Source organism: Acomys russatus, chromosome 31 (assembly GCF_903995435.1).
Source record: "Acomys russatus chromosome 31, mAcoRus1.1, whole genome shotgun sequence".
Lineage (NCBI taxonomy): Eukaryota > Metazoa > Chordata > Mammalia > Rodentia > Muridae > Acomys > Acomys russatus.
Genome location: NC_067167.1, coordinates 29,415,442 through 29,435,853, shown reverse-complemented (window position 1 = coordinate 29,435,853; position 20,412 = coordinate 29,415,442). Strand labels below are relative to the sequence as shown.

The following is a 20,412-nucleotide window of genomic DNA, read 5'->3' as shown; positions in this document are numbered from 1 at the left end:
CTCTCAATAAAAGGTGTTTGATGTTTCACAAGATATTAAATAGACGCTATGTAATAATCACTTACTTGTTGGGGCTCAGTCCTTTTCCAAGCTAATTTTATGGCCGAAAACATGCATCTATGGATGGTAAGAAGGTTCAGACAGTAAAAGTACCTGCTGCCAAAGCTGATGACCTGAGTTTGACCCCTAGGAACCACATGGTAGTCGAAGAGGACAGCCTCCCACAAGCTGTCCTTGCATCTCCAAGCATGATGTGTGGCCACTGCAGCATGCACCTCAGCACTGCATGCAAAGCAAGCAAGCTGTAATGAAATATTCTAGCTAAACTAAAACACACGCCCTCATGATCCCTGCATCTGTTTTTTCAGATCCTTATGTGAAAATTCACCTGATGCAGAACGGCAAGAGGCTGAAGAAGAAAAAGACAACCATTAAGAAGAACACGCTTAACCCCTATTACAACGAGTCCTTCAGCTTTGAAGTTCCCTTCGAGCAAATCCAGGTAACGTCAGGCATGAGTTTGTCCTTCCATCCAATTTCATGCCCTCAGATCACAGAAATGACAAGCGCAGGCCCTGCGAGCCGTCAGTGCCCATGCCTTCATTAGAACTGGCCCGTGCATATTTGATGCCTGAGCTCCACCACCCAGGACATAATAAGATGCACAGCACGAGAGGTGCTGACTCATCAGCTGGAACAGCTAGCCACCTTCCGCTGAGCGGAAACACGGTAGAAAATAGAAAAGCGACAGAACCACTTTGCTATGTCAGTAAGCTTGCCTATAGACTCCAAAAGCCAGGCAAGAATGCGCTTGCCTGTTTATGTCGAGGCTACAATAAGCAGGCTGCTTCTATAAAGCAAAAATAACCAGTATCCCACCTTCTAGCATTGGCCCATGGTGTTTATATAAGCTAGCTCATACACACCTTCTCATGCTTGGAAATTGTTTGGACTTATTTATTTTCAGTATCTGTTAAATAAGTAAATGGTACTATTTTCCTGTTCCCAGTCACTATTTATTCAGTGGTCTAAACCTGTGAGCAGTCAGACCTTCTGGCAAATCTTTGAGACATCAGTTTTCTACCATAATTTTCTTTTTTACAATATCTGCTCAGTAAACTTTTTGAATCCTACGACATTATCCCTATGGAAACTAACAACCCCTGGCATTTTGTTCTTAATTCCACAAAACAATACAAAGCTGAGGTGGAAAAAAAAAATCTTCTTGTAAACTTTGGGCTATAATCCCATACTTATAAAAATACATTTCACCTATGAATTTCAGAAAGTATAAATATGCCAAAAGGGAGGCTTATTAAAAACAAAACAAGATAATGTGATTTGGCATAGCATTTTAGAGGTGAGAGGACCCCAGTCTGACAGGGAGCAGAATGGGTTTGAGAATAGCATGCACCCACTGGCTGCATCCTGCCTTCGCTGGCTGCTCCAACAAATCTTTCTTTTCTTTTCTTGATTTCTTTCTCCCAGAATGCTGTTTTCCCAATCTTTGTATTTGCCTAAAGCAATGCCTAATGCTGTAACCCCTTAATCAAACATTAATTAATTCCCCCTTAATTAAACATGCAGTTCCTCATGTTGTGGTGACCCCCCAACCATAAAATTATTTTTATTTTCTTTTTTGGTTTTTCGAGACACGGTTTGTCTGTGTAGCCGTGGCTGTCCTAGACTCACTTAGTAGACCAGGCTGGCCTCAAACTCACAGAAATCCACCTGCCTCAGCCTCCTAAGTGCTGGGATTAAAGGTGTGCACCACCATGCCCAGCTCATAAATGTATTTTTTGTTGCTACTTCATATCTAATTTTTATGAATCATAGTGTAAACATGTGATATGTGACCCCAGTAAAAGAATCATTCAGCTCCCAAAGAGGTATTGACTACCTGCTGACAACCGCTGTCCTAAAGCTTATATAGCGTTTTACCTGCTAACGGGGCTTAGTTTTCTCTCGGGATGAGATTGTGAGATTATGTGCCTGTCTTTATTCTTTCTCAATCCCCATGAAACATTTGCGAAGGAAGCAAATTATACCAGTTTCTAAAAGCATTCGAAAAATGTCTTCATCACCTCCATCAAAAACAAATGCAGAAATAAACTACAGAGGTACCTGCTAAATAAACCCATTGGGTGCCCTAATCAGGTTGCCTCTCAGCAATATAATCAAGTTTGTCCTAACTCTGAAAATGTCCATTATGTCTGCACATAGTGCCCCCATGCTGGTCCCTGCATAACAGTTGCGTCACGGAGCATTTGCCTGGGACAAGATCTGAGAATCAGAGCCACAATCCCATCTTGCCCTTGCTCCCAAACACTACCTAGTAAATAGGCAATTCATTTATTTTATTTATCTGTGATACTCGGAGATAAACCAACTACCTCTGAGCCGTATGCCCAGCCTAACAAGACTGCACATAGAAGACAGTGCTACAGTGGGCCTGTGAGATGGCTAAGTGGATAAGGAAACTTGCTGCCAATCATCATGATCTGGACTGATGCCCAGGACACACATGATAGGAAAGAAGCAACTTTTGCAAGTTGTCCTCTGATCTCCACATATGCAGTGTGGCACACATGCCCGCACACACACACACACACACACACACACACACACACACACACACACACACACAGAGTGAATAAATAAATGTAATAAGAAAATACTTAATAAAACAGAAAGATGTTCCAAAGATATGCCCCAATGATACCTCTCAACACACGACAGAGTAGTTCACGTCTCAGAATCAAAGTCCACAAAGCTTTAAGTCACTGGATCTTCACCTAGGCCTGCTTTTCATCATTGTATTTCTCTTCCCTTTAATGCTGGCCACAAACTGATATAGCTACTTTATCTTAATCTTTTATCTTTATATCCAGTGTCTAAATCAGAGCCATCACATATCCTGACGAATCTAAGTCATTACATGGGAAGTAGAACTGAGAAATTCTTCAGGGGTGTTTCTTTTATACCATAATATTATGAATTTGCTTTCATTAATTCAGTTAGTCCAACAGAGGGAGCTATTAAATAAATCCAAAATCTGATGGAATCCCAGGAAAATCATGCGTGTCCTAAGGTGATACCCATTTAAAATCAGATACACAGTAGTTACTAATTAATGCTCATTAAAAAGAATCATACTCAAGAAAAAGCATATTTTATGTAGTTACTGCCTTTTTAAAAAGGATATTTACTATATTGCCACACTTTATGGTCACAATTATATGATTAGGTAAAATCCTTTTAGTTTTCCGTGCAATGCTGGCTGACACCTCTTAAAATGAAATCATAATTCATGAACAACAACAGCAGCAAAAGAGAAAGGTCTAAGTCCTGATGCCAGAACACTTGCAGGTGAGACATATAAAGCAGTGTCCCAGCCTTCTAGCGGTAGTTTGGCTTCCATGGTGGTTAACAGCCTAGATTCTAGAAACCAACTCAATCGTTCCTTGTGTGACCTCAGAAAAGTTAGAAAACTTTTATGAGCTTCCAGTATCTTTATCTGTACAGTGGAAATTATTAATAGGATCTACTGAGATAAACAACTGTATTATTTCTTCTATAAATATAAAATATATAATAAAAAATTAATATGTATATATTAAGGTGGCCACCAGGCACGATGACACACACCTGTACTCTCAGCACTTGGAAGGCAGAAACAGGAGGATTAGGAGGTTAAGGTCAGCCTCAATGACATAGTGAGCTTGAAGCCTGGCTGAAGTACATGAGACACTGCCCCCCCCCCCAAATAAAAGGTAGTAGGATGGTAATGACAGTGATGATGGTGCTGATGGTGACAACAATCAGCCGATCTTCCATAGTCAAGTATTTCAAGCCTCATCTTGGTGGTTAGGAATGGATTCTTAGTTCTCGCTCCTCGGGTCCCAGAGGAGCTCTGGGTTCCAGAGGAGCTCTGGGTCCCAGCGCTCTACCTATAGGCTGGCTGACACTTGTGCATGTTTGTGTCCTCTTTCAGAAAGTGCAAGTGGTGGTAACTGTTTTGGACTATGACAAGATTGGCAAGAACGATGCCATCGGCAAAGTCTTTGTGGGCTACAACAGCACCGGGGCAGAGCTGCGACACTGGTCTGACATGCTGGCCAACCCCCGGCGACCCATTGCCCAGTGGCACACTCTACAGGTAGAGGAGGAGGTCGATGCCATGCTGGCTGTCAAGAAGTAAAGGGAAAAAGAAGCCTTTCTGCATTTGCCCACATAGTGCTCTTTAGCCAGTATCTGTAAATACCTCAGTAATATGGGTCCTTTCAGTTTCCAGCCATGCATTCCTAATACAATTCAGTGGTACTTCAGATCCTATTTTAATTTGCACAAATTTAAGTGTAGAGAGCCCCCATGCCCTTCACCATACCACTGCCCTCCAAATCTACTCTTCTTTTAAGCAATATGATGTGTAGATAGAGCATGACTGAAATTATGTATTGTATCACACCGTTGTATATACTAGTATGCTAAAGATTTATTTCTAGTTTGTGTATTTGTATGTTGTACGCGTTTCCTAATCTGTGTATATCTAGATGTTTTTAATAAGATGTTCTATTTTAAACTATGTAAATTGACTGAGATATAGGAGAGCTGATAATATATTATATGGTAAATATAGTATCGTCTGCATTCCAGCAAAAATATCAACATGAAAGGCACTGGTACAGTTAAACTGACATCTTAAAGGACAACTTAAACCTGAGCTTTCTAGTCAATCATTTGAGTACCAAGATTGGCTCACACTATACCCTTGGTGGGCGAACCCAATTTTGTAGAATTCTTTCACAGGCAAATAGCATGACCTGAGCAGCATCCGGGCTGACCTCAAGGAAGCAAAACCACAAACCAGAGTAGCATCTGTCCGTCTGTATCTGCAAAGCTGAAAATCACGGCTTCACCCTTACATTCAAGGAAGTGATGAGCAGGGGTCAGTGAGTTCATACGACTGCCTCTCGCATAGCATCACCATGGTGTCCTCTGTGTGAGAGTGTGCAAGTGTGAGAGTATGCACGTGTGTTACGTGTGGTGCATGCCTTTGTTTGGGGTTAGGGTGGGGGAGAAGAAGCTGAGAGAAGTCAGCGTTTCTGAAATATTGCCTGACTATTTAAACAGAAAATAATAGCTCTCCATTATCACATTTATATAAAACGTGCAACCTGTGAATTCTGACCCAGACTTCACACCAATAGTGATTCCAAAAGGTATGCACGTGAGACTTTGTAACAAAATATTTTATTATACAAAACGAGATGAGAAGGAATGCAGAATATTTTTAACACAGCAATCTGTGCTTATTACACAAAATTACTTTGTGGTAAACAGACAGTATTGTAATCCCATCAAAAGATGAAAAATAACAAACAATTAGCCATAGTTCTGAATGCACTTCGATTAAGCCAAAACAGACAGCTAGTGATCTTTTTATATGCTCTTTTTACTTAAGTTTTAATTTGTCCTTTAAACAAAGGTGAAACCAAGAACAAGTTTTAGCAAACTGAAGCAACCTCTTATGTACACTAGATGCTTGACTTAGGAGGAGTTTTTAAATGTTTTCAATGTTACTCTGTAGTAAACGGCACTATTACAAAGCTACTAGTCATTCCATATGAGTCTTAAGGACTGCTCTGTGTAACACTGTGACTGCCCTGTGTGCTTAGACACGTAGTTTCCTCAGTGGATAGCACTCAACTTATTCCGTAGTTATATTGTAACAATACTGCCATTCCCTCTTACTGCACTGCCCAACATGTGTGTAGCACAAACAGTTCTCTTTCCTAAGGACCAACTCAGAACTGAACAGCTATGCATAGGACAGAAAGATACATAGAGTAGGGGGGTGGGGAGAACACACAGCATTTTGTCAACACTGTGCACTAGTCCATATTTGTCCCGCTTTGGTAGACAGCCACTTCAGGAAGGTGAGCCTGCTGCCTAACCCTGCTTCTTAGTCTCTTCTCCCACCTGACACTGCGACCTGTCTCCATCTCCAGGCCATAGAGAGCAGCGACGCTCTGAAGGGAATATACCAAAACAAAATGGAGAAACGCTAAGCAAGGCCTGAGTCTCTAGGACTAAGTTCCCTGTTGTGGACAAAACTCAAGAAAAATCCCCCAAAAAAAGGGCTTTCGGTAGACTTTAAACACAGGGTCAGCTGTCTCTCCCACACATGCAAGACAAAATCCAAATCCGGGTTGCAATTCTTTCCTCATCAGAGAAGAGGCGCACCCTGTGCTCTTCATCCTCATCACAGCAAACTCTTTAGAAACAGGACAGGCCCACGGGACAAGGAGAGAATCCTTTCCTGTGGATGAACAGCACTTTTTAAAACTTAAAACCACAGATGATAGGACCTGCACACTCACAGGTGAGAGTCAACAGCAGTTTAAAACAGGAGACTCAAAGGAGGTGCTTTCCTATCTTAGGGACTAAGTCCTACGAAACCGAAGGAGTTGACTGACTTTTTGAAAGCACTTTAAATGCCAGACACTGACATTTAATTTCACCATCTCCTGACTTAAGTTGTACACAATGGAACAACATTTCTAAGGAAGCAGCTCCCAGCTGCCGAACAGACATTATTTCATGCATTACACTACTACTTAGCACTTGCTCTTATAACACTGCCAACGTGGGATCGTCACCATAGAGTGGGATCGTCACCATAGAATCAGTTGGTACTACGTCATGTCTCATGAGCCGGTGACTGGACCTGCTTTAGGACCAACATTCATCCTCTGATAAGCCACACGTACCTTTCTGACAATGCTGTGTAAAGTCTTAGAAGCTGATGCCCTAGAAAGATCCTAGTTGCCTTTGTGTATATTTACTGCCTGCTTGAGTGTTTCTATGTGTGGGTTTTCCTCTGTGTCTCGTAGAAATGTTGGGGTGTTTTCTTCTGCCATAAGGCTCGTGGCCCGCGAGCCAACTCCTTTAGCTGTATTTTCCCTTCATTTTTTGATAAGTGGTTCAAATTTTTGTTTCACTTTGTGTAGTGGAGCCCATGGTAGTTTTCTGATTGTTGTTAAAAATGACTTAACATATTACATGGATACTCAATAAAAATGTTTTATTTCCTGTTGATAGTTGCTGTCTTTCAACTCTATTACCCGACTCCAGTGTTAGTAGAGGGCGCATTGACCTTGTGGACAGCCAGAAGCAGGCAGCTAAAAGACAACTTGTGCTAAATGCCAGGCCTCAAAGTCACGTCTGGGAGAACAGAGCATCTTCAGGGGAACAAGGCCCAGAGGCCATCTGTCCAATGTCCCTCACCCCTGCTTCTCTGTGTCTGTCACAAACCCCCTTAGCGGAGCTTAGAACTTTTCAGTTTGCCTAAGATGTGTCCTTGAGGGATTTCACTTCAATGCCAAATGAACACACACTTCCCCAGGATGAAACTAAAATCAAATTGTTTTAAGTGTATCACTAGGGGATAGGATGACTATTAAAGTCCATGGCTGCTAAAATGATTAGAAGCAAATAAATGGCTCTAGTGCATCCACTCAGCATCCGGGTGGTGCTTCCTATGTACCAGTCTTCACTAGACGCTGGATCCCAGGCTTAGGCTGATACGCACTGCGTTAGGAGGAAATGCATACTCAAAAGTCAGCATCTTGGAGAATAGATAGCTCAGCATCCATAGTGCTCTCCATGAGAGCATCAGAACATAAGGACAATAAGATAGATCAATAGAAAAAAAGCCATTGCCAAAAAAGTCTGACAACCTGAGTTTGATCCCTACAACCAGCACCAAGTAGTTGTCCTCTGACTTATACATGAGTACTGTGGTACGCATGTGCACACGCGCGCACACACAGAGTTAGTTTTCCTAGAACTTGCTCTCTAGACCCCAGGCTGGTATTGAACTCACAGAGATCTGCCTGCCTCTGCCTCCTGAGTGCTGTGTTTAATGCACTGCCACCGCCCAGCTAAGAATTTCAATTAAAAGAAAAAAATCACAAGAACCTAGCTCGATCTCAGAACCCATGTAAAAGCCAGCTGTAGTGGCAGGGTCTTATAATCCCACAGAGTAGGGGAGACAGAGGCTGGCAGGTCCCTGGAGCTCTCTGGCCAGCAAGCCTAGTGTAATTGGCTATCCACAGGCTAGTAAGTAACTGTCTCCAAAAAACACAGTGGATGGACTTAACAAATGCTACTCAAGAGTGACCTCTGGCCTTATCACAAACACACGAAAGGAAGTGCTTTTGACCCAAGAACTTTCACTAGACCAACGAGAGCACATGTTGTGGTGTGTCGCCTTGGTGCCCTTTCAGCACAGAGGGACTGTCCTGCAGCTTCTTGGCCATTGCCTGCTGGCAGTGCGCCCTTTCCCTCTGCTAGGGACATCTGTGGGACACACGGTTGATTCAGGAACTCTCTCAACTCCACAGCCCAGAGCAGTGGTTCAGTGATGGGTCCCTCATTCCACGGCTGACTCCTCATTCTGAAATGCTTATCTCAGCTCCACAGCCTGGAGTGACGGTTCAGGGATATGTCCCCTTCCATCGCTGACCGAGGAATGCCTCAGCCCAGAGCGATGGTGGAGGAAGCTTTTGCAGCAGTTAAAAAAATAACCTTTCTGTAAGCTCCATCCAGGACATTCATAACAACATGCATGGTTTTTATTTTGTTTTGTTTTTGTTTGTTTGTTTGTTTGTTTTGGTTTTTCAAGACAGGGTCTCTCTGTGTAGACCTGGCTGTCTTGGACTCGCTTTGTAGACCAGGCTGGCCTCGAACTCACAGAGATCCGCCGGCTTTTGCCTCCCGAGTGCTGGGATTAAACGCATGTGCTACCACGCCCTCAGCTGCATTATCTTTGATAGGAGAGATCACAGGACATTTCCTGAGAAACCAAAACAATAACGAGATCCTGAAATCGGGCAGGAGTTGCCAAATTGACATTATTTGACAAATTTATCCATGCTAAAACTCTCTGATGGCCAGCCACATCATACTTCCTGTAATCAGCGCCATTAGTCACTCCAAAATGAGGACGGGGCTCAAGTACGGATTGCTTAAACAGCCTAGGGAAAGACCATGTAATTACTGAACACTGTGAGGCAGCAGTTACCCAAGGCTTCTCATTTTAAATTAGGAAAAGAATCTCAAGGAAGGCCAGGTTAGAAACAAAATGACCTCAGCATGGTGAGTGCGGCTGCTAGGCTATCCTCGAAGGGGCCTTTGATTCATGAAAACCTCTCAAAATGAGGTCCAGACTATGGAAAGGATATTTCTTAATGAATTACCAAATGCACCAAATAATCACCCAGGCTTTTCTCAAGTCCTTAAGGGCCCCTAGGTCTAAAGCAAACACAGGTATATGTCGGAAAACAAAACCATTTCAGATATTTCAAAAGTAAGCTGGGCATAGTGGCGCATGCCTCAGGAGGCAGAGGCAGGCAGAGTGCTATGATTTAGAAGCCAGCCTGATCTACAAAGCGAGTCTAGAACAGTCAAGGCTACACAGAGAAACCTGTCTCGAAAACAACAAACAAACAAACAAAACAAGACCAAAAATGCAGGTATTTCAAAAGTATATGTAATATGGGGAACCCCTCATATAGAGAGTGCTGAGACAACAGATAGGCAACCCCCCACCCCGAGATGATTAGGTATGTCTTTAAGGTGAAGAGGATCTTAAGGAGAGAATTTAGTGCTGATGGCCCCCAGCCAGGCCTGTGGAGGGTCTGGAACCTTGTGTAAGGTAGCCTGAGGGCTCCATGAGAGGCTCCAGGAAAACCAGATGGCCCTTAATCAGTGGCTGCTCTAGAGCCAGGAAGGAATTCTGTTTCCTCCTCTCCTACTTCTATCTCAACCGGTGTGTCCCATTGACAGAAACTCATCCCCAATTGGCAAGGGATTCTGGGAAAAAGTTTTCAAAAGCTAAGGCTACATCCCAAGTGTAGTGCAGAGCCCGGGATGCAATGAGGACTAAGAACAGACATCTTGGGCTGCCTGTGAAGACTGTACGTGGATTTTTATCCCTTCTTAAGGTGCTTCAGGTATTCCCACATGATACTCCCTCTGACAAAGTGGATGGCACAGTAGTTACATCCTCACTCTGTCATGCGGAGAGCTTACTCATCCAGATCTCAACCATGACTGCAGGCCTGCTCTCCCTGAAGTGCATCTTCGGTACCTGTACCCAGATGTTTTGATTATTAGCTACGGACATGCTCCACACAGATTCTTACAATTATTAATCAGTCAGTTGGCAGTCAAGTTTAAAAAAAAAAAAAAAAAAAGAATAAGGAAAATAGCAATGAGAAAGACCATGGTACCATGCGTACTAAGAACATTTCCAAAACACACCAGGTAATAATTATTCAGAATGAGTCATAAGGGACCAGTAGTTAAAAAAAAATACCTTCTGGTGTGAGCCTCCTGAAGACTTACATAATCTGGGTATAGCTGGTGTGAGCCTCCTGAAGGCCTATGTAATCTGGGCGTGGCTGGTGTGAGCCTCCTGAAGGCCTATGTAATCTGGGCGTGGCTGGTGTGAGCCTCCTGAAGGCCTATGTAATCTGGGCATGGCTGGTGTGAGCTTCCTGAAGGCCTATGTAATCTGGGCGTGGTTACACGCTATTCATTTAAGGCCTGCTTTAGTCCTCATGATTCCCCCTGGTGAGTGGGCTCACCTGAATTGTTCTCACTGTCACCCTTCTTCCTTAAAGAGAGTAGCATTTTGCCAGGCAAGCCTTTCTCCTGTGCAAAATGTACATGCATCTGCCAGGCCTCATGCCAGGTTAAAAAGCACAGGCCAGAGACTAAACTGGCACTCGCTTCCACTGTCCTCTTTATCTCTGTCACCTCCCCATTTCCTGTGACTCAGGAGGGTACAGCCTAGTCTGTATGCTATTGGTAAAATGGTTTTAATGGCAAATGAGGCGGGCGGGGGCGGGGGGGTGCAGGGCGGAAATCCAATTAAAACTGGCTTAAGGAAATAAGAAAGGGGCCTGGAGAAATAGAATGGCTCAGCAGTTAAGAGCACCAACTGCTCTTCCAGAGGTCCCGACTTCAATTCCCAGCACCCGCAGGGTGGCTCACAACCATCTACAGTGAGAGCTGGTGTCCTCTTCTGGCATGCAGGTGTACATACAGACAGAACACTGTATACATAATAAATAAATATTTTTTTAAAAAGAGGGGGGATAGAGAGAAAAGGAGGGGGAGAGAGTGGGAGAAGAAGAGGAAAAGGGAGGCAGGAAGGAGGAGGGAGAAGGTGGGAGAGAGAGAAGCCTCACCCTTGCTTCACCTAACTAGGAAGGTTGGAGTAGATCCACCCATGAGCAGCTGAATTATAATCGGGATTCCCACCCCTCTCTTTTCTCCCTCACCTTCCCCCCAAAAAAACCCTGGCAGAGGGCACTTCTTTCATGGTATCATCAAAATTCCCTCTCTTGCATGTCTCAGACATGTGGCCTGGAAGTAAAGGCCATGGCCAAGAGATATGGGATTTGCTTTGCTCAAATCTATGTCTTATCTCTAGACCCATAGGCTTGCGGCTGGGGTAAAAAAGGCTCCTGAGCAGGAAAAAAAAAAAAAAAAAAAAAAAAAAAAAGGTCATATTAAATTTAGGAAAGGAGATAGAATGGAGAAGAAAACATAAAACTCCACACAGCACCTAATAATTTTGTTTTTACACAGAAGTTCACGTCGTTAGTTCGCACACAGCCACCTTTCAAGCAGTTGTAATCCCAGTGTTCCCTGAAGCTAGTATTGGGTTTCTTGCTCCTATTTCGTAAAGTCCTTTTTCTGGTTGCTATATAGTCTTTGTAATTGGCATTACTAACGGCCTCCCTGAGTCAGGCGAGCATAGGGAATACATTAGCCATTTGGCACTCTGCTTGGTTTGGACTATACACACACCCCTGTCCTAACAACACCCCCTATCTCAGATCAGGCTGCAGGCATGGGAAAAAATTACTCCCATCTAATGCCTATGCATGTGTTTGTGAATATGATTAAAACCAGAAACACTGTGGGAAAGGACATACCCAGTGAGCAAGGAAGCAAAGACTTGCATAACCCAAGCCTATCAATTAAAATGAGAACTACTAAAACGCTGTGCCACTTAACAACCAAGCCCTTTCTCTTGAACCCCATAAAAGGAAGTCAGAAATGACAAACAATGCTTGGCCTATAGGGACTAATACCACTATTAGGAGGTGTGGCCTTGGTGGTGGAAGCTTGTCACTTTGGGGTGGCCTTTGAGGTTTCCTGTGCTCAATCTCTGCCGGGTGTGGCACACAGTCTCCTTAACAGCCTCTGGACCAAGATGTAGAACTCTCAGCTCCTCCAGCACTGTGTCTGCCTGTGTGCTCCTGTTGCTTTCTGCCGTGACACAACGGACTAAACCTCTGAAATAGTAGTCCCATCTGAATGATTTCCTTTTTAAGAGTGGCTGTGTCTCTTCACAGCAGTAAGACCCTAAATAAGACAGAAGTCCTTGAATTGTTTTCATTATTGTGGTCCACTGCTATTCTGGACAGCACATGCCTTTATTATTAGTTTGCTTTTGAATAAAGTTCCCTTGCCACTTTTTTTTCTCTCTCTCTCTTTCCTTCTTTTTATTCTTAAAGCTATCTTTCTTTCTATTTATCTGTTCTATTTATCTATCTGTTTATTTATTTAGACACAAGGTTTCACAATATAGTTCTGGTTGTCCTAGAAATCACTACATAGACCAGGCTGGTCCCAAACTCACAGAAACCTGCCTGTCCCTGCTGGGTGTGATGGTTCACACCTGTAATCTAGTTTCTAGGGAGAAAAAGTAAAGAGAATTCATACAGCTTCAAAGCAAGCCTTGTCTACATGGTAAGTTCCTGGATTTGCTCAGTTTAGTAATGCTGTGTTCTACCCACATAGGCCCCTGGCCCTTAGGCCAGCAGCAACGCTCTCCAGTGCAACAGTGGCCAGAAAATACTCCATTTCCTTGACCAAGTTACAGAGTGGTTTACTCTGGAGAGAAGGAACATATGTCACCGGCAAGTATGCAGGGGGGAAAAAAAAGGATTTATAAAAGGAACTGGAAGATAGGTCCCAGTTTCCTGTCGCTGTCACAGTTGCCTCATTCTCTACATCACCCTGGAAATATTTGCTTCTGGGCTTTTTGAGTCAGGACTGGAACTCAGACTGCCTCTCAGTGAGGCAGAAACCTATGGGTGCAGTGACTCATTAACCTTTATTCTGTCTCTACTCCTGGAGATCACAGCTGATAAACTGTCGCCAGCTGGGCAGGGAACTGGGGCAAAGAGGAGGTCACTAGGGCCTCTCTTCCCATCCCTCTGTGTTAACACTTGGACTATGCACTCACAGGGACCTGTGTCATGCCCTGAAAAGAATCTGCTATTCGCTGACTTCTCTTTAGATAGCAGTATGTCATCTTTATTCCTCCACTCTGTACTAAGTGCTATGGAGAGTCGGGGAAATATTTGTGTCAGCATTTGGAGCTGGTTATACATTGAATTTCACATAACACACACTCTCTCTCTCTCTCTCTCTCTCTCTCTCTCTCTCTCTCTCTCTCTCTCTCTCTCTTCATATATTGAGGTCTCAGTCCCTTAGAGAGTGACTGTATTTGGAGCCTTCACAGAGGTGAATAAGTTCAGGTGAGGCCCTGAGGGTGGGCCCTGATCACTCTGACTGGTGTCAGAAGGGATAGTCTGGCCACGCAAAGGACACCAAAGGCACACATGCATGGAGGATGACCCTGAGAGCAAGCAGCCAAAGGGACCATCTGCAGGGACAGAGGCTGCAGGAGAAACCATTGACCCTGGGCTTCAGGCCTCCAGAAATACAAGCAGAATACATCTCTATTGTTCAAGCCCGTTGTGTTGTGGTGTCTGTTCTGGCAAAATAAGACAGAGCCCAGGACAGAATTCTGAACTCTTTATCCTCTGTTGAAACAGCCTCCTGGGCATGGCAGACTTCAGCAGCCCTGGAAACACAGGATACTCTTTTTCCAAGTCTTCAGGGGCAAATAACACCATTTGTGTCCCCTCTTCTCACTGCGTATATGGGTCTCACCTTCCTCCTGCCCTGTTTACCCATGCCAGTCTGTATCTGTCCAACCCAGATCATCCTTGCTTCCAGGACTCCAGAAATGGGGATGGGGGCAGCAGGGTAGTTTTTCAAACTTACCTCGCACTAAGGAAGGTTCTTCACAGGAACAGAACCAGCAGGCATGATGGTGGTGTTGAGCTGTGTGTGTGTGTGTGTGTGTGTGTGTGTGTGTGTGTGTGTGTGTGTGCGCGCGCGCTCTCGCACATGAGCAAACACCCTCTAGTCCAGTGGTTCTCAACCTTCCTGATGCTGCGAACCTTTAATATAGTTCCTCGTGTTACAGTGACACCCCCCAACCATAAAATTATTTTTGTTGTTACCACATAACTGTAATTTTGTTACTGAGTGGTGTCTCAGTTCCTAAGACCATTTTGAAAGCTGTCTTTTCCAATGGTTGTGACCCACGGGTTGAGAGCCATTGCTTTGGTATAATAGTAAAGACTTGGGAGTGTTCAAGATATGAAGAGGTCAGTAGGTAGGCTGCAGGTAGGCTGCAGGTAGGCTGCAGGTAGGCTGCAGGTAGGCTGCAGGTAGGCTGTAGGTAGGCTGCAGGTAGGTTGGAGACCTAAGAGTTTCAAGTCAAATCTAAGGCCATTCAGTGCCAGAAATCTTTCTTGTTCTGGGGAGGTCAATCTTTGTTCTGATTAGGACATCCCATGCTTGTTGAGGCCCACCCAAGTCATGGAAGGTGACCCACCCAGGTCATGGAAGGTGATCTACTTTCCTTGGAATCCCCTGATCTACATGTTAATCTCATCCTGAAACATCTACATACACATTATAAGTTATATATATATATATGTGTGTGTGTGTGTGTGTGTGTGTGTGTGTGTGTACATATATGTGTGTGTGTACATATATATGTGTGTGTGTGTGTGTACATATATGTATATATGTAAATACATGTACATGTCATATACATATATAGCATACTATTGAGGTCTATCGTTGTAATAGTTAGCTTCACTTGTCAACTTGACACACCTGGGAAGACAGGGATTAACCTGTGGGTGTGTCTCTAAGGCATTATAGAGCCTGGGCTGTGTAAGAAAAGGAGCTGACAAGCCAGGGGAAGCAAGCCAGTAAGTAGTGGTCCCCCGGGGTTTCTGTTTCGGTTCCTTCTTAAGTTTCTACTCTAAGTGATGGACTGTGGTCCTGGGGGTGGTAAAGTGAAATACACCCTTTCCTCCCCAAGTTCCTTTTAGTCACGGTCTTTATCAGAGCAAAAGAGACCCAAACTAGAACAATTACACATCAGGGGAGCTACAGTCAACAGTACTGTTTAATATTACTCAAAATAACTAAAAGAAAATCTGTCTTCCATAGTGTAGAATGGAGTCTGCACATACATGTTATCAACAGCTTTCCACCTATATGTACACTGTTAATATTTGTTCTGAGTTAGCCCCTCACCACACCAGAAACCCTGGAGAAGTACAGAGTGACTGACCACACACACACACACACACACACACACACACACATACACTTCCCCCCATATAATCTGGTGGTTGGAGAAGACATGTTAGGCACTTTTTAGGGTGCTAATCCACAGCCTTCTTAGTCTACCCAGTCTCAGAATAAAGCACAACTTTCAAAATTCAGTTCCCATCACTGCTCATTGGCATTTGCACTGACAGGCATTATGAATTCCACCACCATATACTACCACTGAAAACGACAAGCAAACAAGATGATGGATATAATAATTAGCTTAATTTAGTCATCCAACATTGTTTACACATATCAAACCATCATCCTGTATCCATGAATGTATGCAATTAGGAGTTGTAAATCTAAAATAACAATGGGCTAAGAGGTACTCACAGTACTGCTGGGCTTACCACATCTGCGCAGAGCCCTCTTCTGGAGCCACAGAAAATGATAATAATGTCCACTTAAATTTTAAGTTTTAAATTAACAGACTCATCCATAGTAATAATTTGTCAAATATCTGGTAACATGGGTTCAGACAGTTGACAAATAAATTCGACCCTCCGAGCTCTTCCTTCTACTAAACTGGCTTACCACACCCTCAGTGAGCTAGGGAGAAGTACAATGTCGTATGCAGCAGCTACTGTCCAGAGAGGGCTAATAGGTGTCAGCTACGGGGAAGGCCAAGAGGAAAGGTGAGGGAAAATATACAGCAGAACTACATTTAATAATATAAACCTGAGCCAGGCATGGTGGCGCATGCCTTTAATCCCAGCACTCGGGAGGCAGAGGCAGGTGGATCGCTGTGAGTTCGAGGCCAGCCTGGTCTACAAAGCGAGTCCAGGACAGCCAAGGCTACACAGAAAAACAAAAAATAAAATAAAATGAAATAAACCTGGGCTGCGGGTGATGACATATACCTTTAGTCCTAGCATTCAGGAGGCAGAGGCAGGAGGATCTCTGTGAGTCCACAGCTAGCCTGATCTACATACAGAGCTAGTTCCAGGACATCCAGGGCTACACAGAGAAATCTTGTCTTGAAAAACCAAAACCAAACCAAACAAAGCAAAAACACCCTAAAAACCACTGATTTCATCTCAAAGTGATAGTTTGGAAATACAGCAAATTCCCAATTTTCCTACAGCATCCATGAAAACCAGCACAAACTAGCAATTTAAAACAATGCATGTTATCCGGGTGCAGTGGTGCATACCTGAAACCCCAGCACTAGGGGAGGCAGAGGCAGGAGGTGAGATCTATGAGTTCAAAGCCAGGGCAGCTAAGGCTACACAGAGAAATCCTATCTCAGAGGGTCGGGGGGGAGGACAGGCGACAAAAACAAACAAGCAAACAAAAAAGCATGTTTATTGTGGGGATTTCTGTATTCCAGAAGTCTGACAGGGGCACAGGGGCACAAGGGCACAGTCAAGGTGTGGGCACATCTGGTCCCTCCTGGAGGCTCCTGGTGGAAACTCCTTTCCTTCTATCTTCCAGCATCTTTGGGGGCCACATTCTGTGGCTGTGTCCTCCTGCTCCCTCTTTAAAGGCGGCACCATCTCTTATTTTTCTTTTCTCTACCTCTCTCACACTGCAGCTAGGAAAACTTTCTCTTGGTTGTTGTTATTGGTTTTTATGTTTGCTTTTTAAGACAGCCATTTACTATGTAGCCCAGATTGCCCTTGAATTCATAATCGCTCTGCCTCATGGAGCACTATAATCATTCAAGTTTTTATTGTTTTTTTTGGTTTTTTTTTTGTTTTTTTTGCTTTTTTATATAATTTTTTTTTAAGATTTATTTATTTACTTACTTGTTTTTATGTATGAGTGCTCTATCTGCATGTTCACCTGTGTGCCATAAGAGGGCATCAGATCCCACTATAGAGGGTTTTGAGCTGCCATGTGGTTGCTGGGAATTGAACTCACGACCTCTGGGAAAGCAGACAGTGCTCTTACCCACTGAGCCATCTCTCTAGCTCCTTTATTTTGTTTTCTTAAGACAGGGTTTCTCTGTGTAGGCCTGGCTGTCCTGGAACTCACTATGCAGACCATGCTTGCCTTGAACTCATAAAGGTACAACTGCCTCTGCCTCCCAAGTGCTGGGATTAAAGGCATGTGCCACTATCACCCAGCAACTTATAAAACATCTGAAACTACATATTAGATGGCAGTGCCTCTCAAGTTATTTTTACTTGCTTGTGATCTTTGCATGTGCCAAATGTGTTCCTTCTTCAGGACTTTGTGCCTGGAGTTTCTGTTACTCCAACACCACTTTCCAGAAAGCTATAGGTATTGTTTCTTTACTCCATTTATGGCTTTCATTAAATATCATGTTATCAACACCCAATTCTGTCATCTTCTATCCTCCCTCCCACTTCTCTTCATAAGACTATATCATACTATTGATTTGTTGCTTGGTGTCTATTTTTCCGGGGGGGTGGGGGGGTGGGCGGGGAGGGTAATGGATCCATGTGGTTTGAAGTGTTCCTCTAAAGGATTCATTGCTGTATCCCCAGCATTTGGAACACTGCCTGGCAGCAACTGGCATAGTGGGCATTCAATAAGTACCAGATGTCTGTCTTATGGTTTCTATTGCTGTGAAGAGGCACCATGACCACAGCAACTCTTACAAAGGGCTCACAGCTCCAAAGGTTCAATCCATTCTCATCATGGTGGGAGGCATGGCGGCATGCAGGCAGACATGGTGCTGGAGAAGAAGCTGAGGGTTCTATATCTTGACCCACAGGCAGCAGAGGGAGACTATGAGTCACACTGAACATAGCTTGAGCATATGAGACTTCAAAGCCCGCCCCACAGTGACATACTTCCTCCAGCAAGGCCATAACTACCCCAACAAGGTCACACCTCCTAGTAGTGCCAATCCCAGTGGGCCTATGGGGGCCCAGTTTTACTCAAACCACAACACTGGGCAAGAAGTTATAAATTATTTCACTCAGAAAGGATTTGTAATTTTAGGCTGACTAATTAAGAATAAGCTAGAGGGGCTGGAGAGATGGCTCAGAGGTTAAGAGCACTGGCTGCTCTTCCAAAGGTCCTGAGTTCAATTCCCAGAAACCACATGGTGGCTCACAACCATCTATACTGGAATCTGATGCCCTCTTCTGGCCTGTAAGTGTTACATGAAGGCAGAACACTGTATAAATAAAATAAATAAATCTTATAAAACAAATAAGCTAGATAATTGTGTATTTGATTTAATTGGGGAGGAGGGTTCCATTCTTTTCTTTTCTTTTCTTTTCTTTTTTTTTTTTATTTTTTATTTTTCCCAGAACTGCATGATTTTATTTTGGCAGGTCTTGGAAGGCAGCTTTCAAGGCTTATCAGCCATGTTAACCAATTTCTAGATAAGGATCCTTACCTATCAAAGAACTAGTGGCTTCAAATCCCAGTTGTCCCTTTGCCATTCAAAACTCTACTTTTCTTCCATGGATAATTGCTTAAATGTATTCTATCAAGCTGGCAGAAGAAAAATACAGATAATTGTTGTAACAATAAGTGCAAAAGCAGCATATATGACCTTTTTTTCCCCCAGTTCATTTAACCCCTAATCAAGTGTCAAGCGAAACACCCATCCCAGCTGACAAGCCAGTTAGCAAAGCACGGAGCCTCCTTCCTCTGAACTCCCAACACACTGCAGTGTGTCTCAGACAGTGAGGAAATTGATTATCACTGCACGGGAGACCAGAAGCCTCACACCTTACTGTGCAGCTGGTTTGTCCTTCCTTGTTGATTCCTCTGGAGTCATTGGCCCCGAATTTCAAATTGTATTCCCTCCTCAACCATAAAGACTTCAGATATTTCAGGCCCCAGACAACCTTCTTTATTTCTGTCAAAATCACACTGTATTTGATATTGTTTTCCTCTATTCTATGAAGAGTCATCACCTTTTAAAGGAACATCCACCCCGGGTGTAGTAGCGCACACCTGTAATCCCAGGACTCCGGGAGCAAAAGGAAAAGCAAAGAAAAACTTCTAAACCACCAACAGCCCTGTCTTTCTAGAAAATAATGGAGCAATGTCTACATTGTTGCCAGTTATATAGCTCTTAAGGACGCAGGAAAGCTAAAGGAACTGTCGACTGGATGTAGAGAAATTAGACCTGAGGCCATTACGAAGTTGAAAAGAAGTATCATAACTCATAAAGTGAAACAGTACTGACCCTCAACTTTCCCTGAAAGATACTGAAAGGTCATATAGGAGCTGGAGAGATGGCTCAGCTGTTAAGAGTGCTTGCCGTTCTTCCACAGCCCTGGAGTTAGCATCCACATCTGGTTGCTCAGAACTGCCTATAACTCCAGGCTCTTCTGGTTTCCTTGAGCAACCACATGTCACACACACACACACACACACACACACACACACACACACACACACACACACACACACACACCCATAAAAATACAAAATCAGAACACATAATGAACAAGCGAAAGACCGGTAAGATTAAAAATCCCAAAACAAAATATCTAAGCATGAAACAAACAAACAAACAAACAAAAAATTTACAAAAATACCACTGAGTTCATTTTATGTTGGCCATCTACTGCTAGGCATGGCGTCTGCCCTTAAGTGTGGCTTATACACCCAGTGAGACTCCAGTGGAGAAAGCTAATTTTCCTTTGCAAGTCGCTGTGAAATTGAAATGGCTTCTTGGTTAGAAATGAGAACTGATCCTGTCTGGCTTGAACTTGTGCAGGCTCTGTGCATGCTGCCGTGGCCTGGGAATTCACAGGGTGGCTTTTGAAAGACAGGCTACGGCTTATTGAAAAGAGTGTGATCCTCCAGGACAGCCTCTCTCCCTGTCATGGCCATAATTACCTTCTGCCTTTCAAATCTGAGGGCTTGACATCTTGACTTGTGACCAACCTCTTGGGTCAC

The 20,412-nt window shown here is 43.7% G+C and overlaps 1 protein-coding gene across 2 annotated transcripts in view; it reads left to right on the top strand.

Moving 5' to 3' along the window:
• The window catches only part of Syt1 (synaptotagmin 1), a 402,656-nt gene extending 397,206 nt beyond the window's left edge, over nt 1-5,450 (top strand). For both annotated transcript variants that reach the window (XM_051139676.1, XM_051139675.1), the window contains exons 9-10: nt 369-502; nt 3,995-5,450. In XM_051139676.1, coding sequence (XP_050995633.1) covers nt 369-502; nt 3,995-4,201 — 341 coding nt within the window. In that variant the 3' untranslated portion in view covers nt 4,202-5,450. The remainder of the gene's footprint in view (nt 1-368; nt 503-3,994) is intronic.
• The last annotated feature ends 14,962 nt before the right edge of the window (nt 5,451-20,412 follow it).